At 34.4% G+C, this 9,956-nt stretch overlaps 1 protein-coding gene across 1 annotated transcript; it reads left to right on the top strand.

The window, feature by feature from the left end:
• Positions 1-8,202: 8,202 nt before the first annotated feature.
• On the top strand, positions 8,203-9,954 carry LOC105142148 (pectinesterase-like; the record flags this gene model as incomplete). The annotated part of the gene is made up of 2 exons (XM_011049659.1): positions 8,203-9,284; positions 9,371-9,954. Coding segments are annotated over exons 1-2 (1,620 nt in total), but the record flags the coding sequence as incomplete, so codon positions are not given.
• Positions 9,955-9,956: the final 2 nt, after the last annotated feature.

Here is a 9,956-nt window from a genome sequence, read left to right as displayed (position 1 = left end):
AAAACTTAAGCATTACAAAAATACAAAGAGAGAAAGTAAGAGCATGATCTTGATCTAGAAGCAAAGATGCCTAAATGCATGACAATGCCACCTTTTATAGGCCAAAAGTAGGAACTATTGATTTGATGACTAATTGATGAGTGAGAGCCCAACTCTTAACTTGGTGATAATCCTTATCTTCTCTTGTTTACCCAAAACATCATTGATAACGTTAGAACTGGAACCACTTACATGAAAGTTATAGAAAATTATCTTATCTTTCCAAGAAAAAAAATACAGGTAATTTGAACTTCTAGAACTGTAGATATGGGCCAAACTAAACAGTGCACGGGGTGTAAGATATATTCAGACTTTTTTGTTGTTGCTATAATTTGGACTTGAAAATGACCTTTTTAAATCTTGGGCTCCATATAAAAGTTGTAGGCCTATGTCTTACCTTTCCATCCATATAAATTAGACATAAATTCAAGATCTACAGCTCTAGATATAACCCAATTACCGAACAGTATTCCAGTTTGGATTGCACCAACATCTATTTTCAAAGTTTGATAATCTCTTTGTCCTTTCAATTTCAGTTCTTAAATTCATCAATCAATTCTTTTATTTATGTGATAAACCTATATTTAAAATGAATATTTATAATAAATTAAAGGTATCTTATATTATTAGATATGTTATTATAAAACATGCTTTAATTAAGGAGTTATTGATACTTCAAGTGCAAAATGATGATATAAAACCTTGATAAAAATGCATTTTTAAGCACTAATCAAGGATGAACCCCACAAACTTGTTCAAATAGAGACATTTTAGTCGATAAATGAATTACTATATTGTACCCATATTCTGCCCAAGCAAACCATTCCATCCAACCTTTTAGTTGGTCATAAGAAGCAACATAAATACTGCTTAAGAGTCCGATTTACCACCTTAGTTTGGCCATCAAATTAGGGGTGATAACTAGAATTGTAACATAATGTTATGCCGTGTAATTTGAATAAAGACTTCTAAAAAGTAGTAATGAAGATTTTATCATGATAACAATTGAAAGAGGCATCCCATGTAATCTCACCATATTATTGAGAAAACATTTGGATATTAATACAACTATGTATGGGTGTTTTAGTGGAACAAAATGTGCATACTTTGAGAGTTGATCCACCACAACCATAATCACATTGTAACCATACGACAACGGTAATCCTTCAACAAAATCCATGGATATATCTATCCAAATTCGCTACAGAATAGGAAGGGGTTCTAAAATGGTTTTATGCTTGCAACATTGACACACTTTACAATCCCGAATAAAACTTTTAACAAAGGTGTGGATGTCAGGCCAAACAAAGCTTGCTGAAATATGTGTAAGAGTCTTCAGGTATCTAAAATGACCACCTGAAGAAAAAGAGTGGCATCGGTCAAAACAGTGGGCAACATTAATGAAGAGGGACTCAAGTGAACTCGTCTATTTTACATCCATATACCATCCTATTGAACACAGTTTAAGGACTGATTAGTAAGCAAAGTGTTATAATAAGGCTATTGGAGTACCTCTTGATGTAAAGTTTTCCACCAATCAGCAATTGGCAATGACAAAGAATGTAATAAGATCACTGTAACATGAGAGAGAATTAACTCCTTAGTTCTCTTTTTCATTGCGGTATTGGATAATGTAATCAAATCCCATTATTTTTAGAAGCCACCGAGCTTGTGAAGGCATTATGAATCTTTGCTCTAATAAATAATGAAGACTTTGATGGTCGGTTTTAATCATAAATGACTTGTACAAAAGGTAGGGTTGCCATTTTCGCACTGCCTTCACCACATCCAACATCTCTTTTTCGTAGGTGGACAGTAATATAGATTTGCCCTTTAAGGCTTCACTATAATAAGCTATTGGTTGGTTGTTTTGAGACAAGATTGCATCTAAACGATTTCCATAAGCATCACATTCTACTATGAACTGTTATGAAAAATTAGGTTGTTACAATACAGGAGGTAAAATGAGCTTGCTTTGATTTGTTAAAAGCCAATAGAGAATCTTCAGACTAGCAGAACCCATCTTCGGTAAGAAGTTTTATTAATGGTGCAACTACTATTCCAAATCCCCTCACAAACTTGCGATAATACCTGGCTAATCTAAGGAAATCGTGGACACTTTTAAGGGACATTAGCACGAGCTAATTTTGAACAGATTGTATCTTTGCTGGGTCTACTACCACACCCTCAAAAGAAATGAGGTGGCCCAAATACCCCACTAATAGCACCCCAAATTAACACTTTAAGTGTTTGACATACAACTGATTTTCAAAAAGAATTTTAAGCACTTGTTTTAAGTGTAATAAATGATCCTCCCAATACCTATTATACACTAAAATATTATTTAAAAAACTAGAATAAACCTTTATAAATATGGCTGAAAAATATCATTCATGAGACTTTGAAAGGATGGTGGAGTGTTTGTCAATCTAAATGACATCACCAAAAAATCATAGTGATCGTCATGAGTTTGAAAAGTAGTTTTTCGAATATCATCATGATGGACCCTGATCTGGTGGTAACTAGAGCACAAGTCCAGTTTTGAAAAAACTATTGCGCCATGTAAGTCATCAAGCAGCTTATTAATGACTGGTATTGGAAATTTATCCTTAACTGTAATCTCATTGAGTGCCCGGTAGTCAATACAAAAGCATTAAGACCTATCTGATTTTTTTATTAACAATATTGGTGATGAAAAAGGACTTCGACTGGGGCAAATAATTCCAGATTAAAGGAATTCTTTTACCAGTTTTTTGATCTCATTTTTTTAGTAATAGGGGTACCTCTAAGGTCTTGTGTTAACTGGAGGTTGGTTTGGTAAAAGCAAAATTCGATGGTCGTAGCTGTATGTAGGTGGCAATTCGGTAGGTTCTTCAAATATATGTGCAAATTCTGATAGAATTTGATTGAGGTCTGGTGGCAATTTAGAGTCTTAAATTGGTTGTCGGTCTTAAATCATATGAAAAAAAGCCCATACTTGATAAGTGTAGCAATTCTTTTTCACTTAAAGGAGTGAGCTCTAAACTTGTCATCCCTTTCAATATATGAATTTGGCCTGCTTGTGTGAAAGACATACTGAGCTTCTTGTAATTAGTTTTGTTTGGATCTAAAGTCTCTAACAATTGTACTTCTAAAACTGCTTGACAGATAGCCACTGGAATAACAAAAAAAAAGTAGCTCGCATTATGATCCTTTGAATTGATAGAAAGAGCCCCAAACAACGTCCGGTGCATTTAATAACTTTTTTATTGACGACTGTTACCTTGAATGTCTTGCCACGAACCACTTATAGTCCTAACTTGGTAACCACGAACTAATCAACAAAATTATAGTTGCTTCCCCTATAAATGAGCACAGTCAAATCTCTGTTTCCTACCCTTCCAATAACACAAAAGGTTTGTGGGTGCGCTGTACTAGCCAAGACGTGGAATGATATTTTTAGTATTGCTTCCTTAGATGGCTCAATATCCATGTTCACATCATCTTCTTCCCCATTCGGATGCACATCTACCATCATAAATAGTTGTGGCCTTAAATAATGATGCCCTAGTACATACCTTTCATCACAATAGAAGCACACTTTTTTTTCATGCTTCTCCCTTCCCTCCTGTCCTGTAAGTCGCCGGACAGGTCCACTGAAAGTACCTGTTGTCTGAGATGTCCACTGAGAAGGGGAAGGACCAAGAAGTCCCACTATGGAATTTTGTTGCCATCTTGGATGAAATAGAGGTGTTGCTGGCCTACAATGATTACTTGTTTTCTTTTGAAACTGGTTGCGTTCTTCTATTAGATGAGCCACACTAATTAATTCAAAAGGAGTTTTTGGTTGCTTAACATATACATCCAAATGAATTTCATCCTTCAGCCCTGCAATAAAACAACCCACTAAAAATTTTTCTAGGATATCATCCATCTTATAGGATAATTTCTCGAATGCCTCTTGGTACATATTAACAGTTGTGGTTTACTTGAGTCGCGACAATGCTTCTAATAGATCCTCATAATCTGTTAGACCAAAATGATGGAGACGAGCTTTAACAAACTCATTCCAGCGTAACCGACCCCTGTTTTTGGTATACCACCAATGCTATTAAAGCACTACATTTGATAAATGAAATGATGCGAATTGAACCCGTTATAGAGTGTCAATATTTTGAAATTTGAAGTATTGCTCTACTTTGAAAATCCATCCTATTGGGTCCTTATCCTTACCAGCATAGGTTGGAAAATTCAACTTGAAGTTGGTGTGATGCCAGTCAAAATTATTAGCGTTTGAAGTGGAAGGCCAATCATGGGAATTATCTACAATTGAAAACGGATTGACTTTCCTGTCAAGTGTGAGATTGGATTGGGCAATTCTCATTGCCTGCAACTCGGTCATGACTCCCTGTAGGGCATCACTGTCTCAACTTAAATTGTGATTCAATTCATTGAAGTTGGTGTCATGTCGAGTAAGGGCTTCATTGACCTCAACATGAAACTTCACATGATTTTTACTGCGTGTATCCATGAATCGGAATGCCTTTGATACCACTAATAAGAAAAGAATTTGGGGAAGATAAGGAAAGAAGAAGAACAGAGGTTTTGGAGAGTATTTGTTATTATTTGCCTAAACTTCAATATAGAAAACATGAGTCACCATATTACAACGATAATCCAAAATAACAGGGACTCCAGTAGTGGAGCTGAAGATTAGGAATGCTTTCAGCAACTCCTATCCCTATATTAATTTATTAATTGATTAATTCAACAAAACAATATTAACCCACATAAGCCATGTATCCAGTCACCCACGTAAGCGATGTAGTAGAGATTTGTTATTATAAATAACTATTAAAAAGAATATATACTCTATAAGCAACAATGAACAATAATGTTGTCTATTGATAAAACAAAATAGTTAGAGAATTTTAATGTAGAAGGGTCGTCAACTATAATACATACTATGAAAAAAAATTAAAAAACCTTTATTGATTGGATATGCGCTTATTATCAAAAGGTGTAAGTATATAATGAAATAATTATAAAAACAAATCACAATCTTTAATTATTCAAAATCCTTAATTTCACTTAATAAAAAGGTTAACAATAAATAATGAAACCAAACTAAGTAAACAAAACCTTAATGACCAAGTAAATTAAACCTTAATTAATATGATGTTGAAAATTAGGATTTAGAAGTTAATTGGATAGTAATTTTAAAAAAAGGATCTATTTATATGCCCTAATAATCTATCAAGCCGTATACATTCTTATATTTTTTTTCTTGTCATAAATTTTTTAATATTTATTATTATTATCGAGAATTGAAATTTGATTTCAAGAAAAAAAAACAGAGAGGAAGACAATGCTTTTATTTGGTTCAACATATGCACACAGGCCATACGAGTATGCTATTTATTTATTATCTAATGCCACTTTTCAACAATTAGAGCTATATTAGTTATGAAAATTCTGTTTTTACTTTTATTTTTCCTATAAGTCATATCAACATTAACATTAAGCATATATTCAATAAAATAATAATTAAGATTACATTTGCTCAATAAAAAAAATAATATCTCGTCAATAATGTAACACGAGCTTTCAAATTAGTTTTACTCTAAACAATTTTTTTTAACAAAATAATTATTTAATTAGATTAGTTAGATTAATAATGTATAGTGGAGTGATTTTCTTATCTAATTCAACTTTAAATTTAAATTAATTTGTTAATTTTTTCTATAAACTCCACGTGATTTTCATTCTCTTTAGTACCCCATTGACACTTATAAGGTATCCCCATTTCCTCTTTGAGCACTCAACATAATTTTCCATATGCATGCAATCCTCTTTATCATCTTTCCTCTTTAGCATCTCAGTACCTTATTTATTATGAAATGGTTGATGTTGCCTATGTAATTTGTTCACATTTTTTTTCATAGATATTCTAAGATTAGATTAATTATCTAACCAATTTGTTTATATTTTTGTTTTATGTTAATGAAGTCACTATATATCTTCCATTCATAAAACAAAGAAGAAGAAAAAAGAGAGAAATAATTCTTGTTCATTGTTATGAAAAAAAATTGAAAATTCTTTTTAAATTATATTGTTGTCATCAATGATGAGGCAGAATATTAAAATATTAGATTTCTCTTCATGTAATTAATGAGAAAAGGCTAGCAATTAGAACATCTAATTTTAGGTTAATAGATAAAAAAAAGCCAAAAATTAATTAAGAATATGTGCTACCAACAATAGTATTAGACTTTATAACATAATTTATTAAAACATGTTCCACGTTGAATAAGGTGCATGCCTAAAAGCTTCCTTGCTGCATGCAGTATCTGTGATTTAATGCATGGAGGAAGAAAAGAATAAAGTAAAGTAGTGAATTAAAAAATTAAAAACCAGATAAGAAAGTAAGAACGAAAAAAGGATAGAAGAGATAGAGAAACCAAATTCACGTTAGCCTTGAGTGAGATATTTGAAAAGGAACAAAAAAATGAAGAAAAGTGAACAAATTAATTTACTAATTTGATCAAATAATTTGATATTGTGATGCATAATAATTTTTAAACATATTTTTTAATTGAGAATGAGTTATAATGATTTTTTATTTTTTTATTTTTAATATTAACAAATTAAAATCATCTATAAACACCCAAAAAAGCATCAAATTAATATTTTTTAAATAAAAAATATTTTAAAAAACAGTTACAACATAAAAATAAATACCAGACCTACCTGTTACAACACAAAAGAAGGGATTTATTCTCCAAAACTTGGGGAATTAAGTGATACACAAATGGTTACCATAAGCATGATTAATAACGTGCAAAAATATGTATGATCGAAGAGGAACATGTTCAGACCATTTGCAAACTTGAAAATATATATATATATATATATATCATTTAGCTTTGACCACAAAAGTCAAGGACTTGTGCGGTAACAATGATGAATAATTTATGTATCCTTTTGTGAGATAATAAATAATGTTCTAAATATATTCTTCCTTAAATCTTATCTTACTCGGAACAATAACATTAATAAAGAGAAAAACTAAAAGAAAATGGTGTTTTATTTTATTTTTTATTTTTATCTCGGTTTGATGCTTCACAAATTATTATTCATCGACCATTTATTTATCATTTATTTATGAATTCCTGATTGATTTTGATGGTATTTTAAAGGCCTTTTGTATTGGTTTTGTTTTATTGACAAAAGAAACTAAAAGAATATGATTTTTTAAAATAAAAAAATTAATTATATTCTAAGCAATTTGGTTTTTATTTTTAATTACAAAATCAGTCTTTGACAAGATCATTAGGTTAATAGTTTATAGTCAGATGAATTTATTATCTAATTCAAGTCTCAACCCTCTTTATCCCGTTGGCGGGCACTGGGTATCCCCATTCCCTCAGGATCACTCAAAGGTGATTTTCCATGCACTATCAAAGCCTTGATAATCATTTCCTCTCTTTAGCATCTCTGCTTCTTTATTATGGTTGACGCTGGATATGGATTCAAAGGAAAAGCACCAAAGCTGCAGATGAACAGAAAAGGACAGAGAAACATGCATGTGATGCTGAGCACCACACCATGCGCACAATATCCTAACAAAGCTTGACATGGTAGGAGTGAGCACAAATAACCCTAATTTATGGTTTTATCTATGAGGACGAAGGCTGATGGATATATACTGTCTCTCTAAGATATTGTTAAACAACCGAGACATTAACAAGAGGAAGAAAAATGAAAGTAACGTAAAATCCAAAAGCATAGCTAGGGCAATTGAGCCCTAATTTTCGAGGTCTAATTCGAGATCTTCTGGAGGAGAGCTAGGGCAATTGAGCCTCACCCCACTGTATAACTAGGCCTTAAAAATCTCCTGAAAAGATTTGAGCTTGATCAAAAGTTATGGCATTGTATTGCACACGTCTGTCTGAAAATACACGTGATATCCTATCAGCATAATTTATTAATGGCATATCTCATCTAACGACAATAGATCCTCATCCAAGACCTTCACCTTTTTCTGGCTGAGCAACATGAGCAATTTATTCAATATTAAAATTGATTTTTGTTAATACAACTATCGAAACATTCCCACGTTACTTACTTTTTTCCTCTATATATTGGTTCATGGTGTAGTCTTTCACCACACCATCACTTGAAGTCCATAAACCCTACTTCAGGACTATCCACCAAAAAACCAGAAAAGATGACCCAAGCCGTCCAGTACATTTCCATGTCCAAGAAAAACAAGAGGCTTGTCCTTGCTATCTTTGCTTCTTTCCTAATAGTTGCCACTATAATTGCCATTGCCATTGGCGTAAATTCTCACAAAAACTCCACCAAAAATGATGCTGCTCATGCCTTGCTGATGGCCTCATGCAACTCCACAAGGTATCCTGATTTGTGCTACTCAGCAGCTACCAGTTTCCCTGATGATTCCGCGAAATCGGGTGATACCGAGGCAGTTATTCTGAGCAACATAAACGCAACTATAGATGCTATAAATAGCAAAAAGATCGAAGCGGATAAGATCCTATCCACCAAAAATCCTAAAGACCCACAAAAGACTGCTCTCAAGGATTGTAGGCAGAATTATGACAGCAGTCTTGCCGATCTAGACAAGGTTTGGGGAGAGCTCAAACGCAATCCCAACAAGAATAAACTTCAAAATCAATCATACGCTGCTGAGCTCACAACTCAAGTCACTTCTTGTAAAACAAATGAAGACTCGTGTGTCGATGGCTTCTCTCATTCATCGTATTTGAGGATATTCAGGAATGTCTTTCTTGGTCCCAGCAAAGAAAATGCTGGAATGATGTGTAGTAATGCGTTGGCATTGATCAAGAAGTTGATCGAAGACACCGACGCCGCCATTGCCAATACGCTCAAGACCACAAGTAGGAAGGTCAAGGAGGAGGACGATAGCGATGAAGGGCGGCCAGAGCGGTTGTCGGTAACGGACAGACGGGTGTTCCAATCATCATTGCTGACTCCAGACGTGGTGGTGGCAGCTGATGGCAGTGGGAAGTATAGGACAGTGTCAGCTGCAGTTGCTGCTGCACCTAAGCACAGCGCTAAGAGGTATATTATCAAAATCAAGGCAGGTGTCTACAGGGAAAATGTGGAAGTTCCAAGTGAGAAAACTAACATCATGTTTCTTGGAGATGGAAGGAAAAAAACTATCATCACATCAAGTAGGAATGTGGTTGATGGCGGCACAACCTACCATTCTGCCACTGTTGGTATGTCCATTGATTTTTCTTTTTATTTTTTTTCCTGATTATTTTCTATGCATGACTTTAATGGGACATCTTGATGAACCTTGCAGCCGTGGTGGGTCAAGGATTCCTAGCCAGAGACATAACCTTCCAAAACACAGCCGGCGCCTCCAAGTACCAAGCCGTGGCACTACGAGTTGAGTCCGACTTTGCAGCGTTCTACAAATGTGGCATTCTGGCCTACCAAAACACCCTCTATGTCCACTCAAACCGTCAGTTCTTCACAAACTGCTACATAGCAGGCACGGTTGATTTCATTTTCGGCAATTCTGCAGCTGTTTTCCAAGATTGTGACATCCATGCTCGCCGTCCCAATCCAGGACAAACAATCACAATAACTGCCCAAGGGAGGAGTGATCCCAATCAAAACACTGGCATTGTAATTCAGAAGTCTAGAATCGGAGCTACTCGTGATCTACAGCATGCCAGGAGTAATTTCTCTGCGTATCTTGGTAGACCCTGGAAGGAGTATTCAAGGACTGTTATCATGCAATCATCCATAAGCGATGTGATAAGCCCAGCCGGATGGCGTGAGTGGAAGGGCAGATTCGCACTTGACACATTACATTTTGCAGAGTACGAAAACAGTGGGGCTGGTGCCGGAACATCCGGAAGGGTTCCCTGGAAGGGATACAA

The sequence above is a fragment of the Populus euphratica genome, unplaced genomic scaffold (genome assembly GCF_000495115.2).
Source record: "Populus euphratica unplaced genomic scaffold, PopEup_1.0 scaffold268.1, whole genome shotgun sequence".
NCBI classification, from domain to species: domain Eukaryota; kingdom Viridiplantae; phylum Streptophyta; class Magnoliopsida; order Malpighiales; family Salicaceae; genus Populus; species Populus euphratica.
Note: the sequence above shows the minus strand (reverse complement) of the source record. Positions and strands in the feature narration are given on the sequence as shown.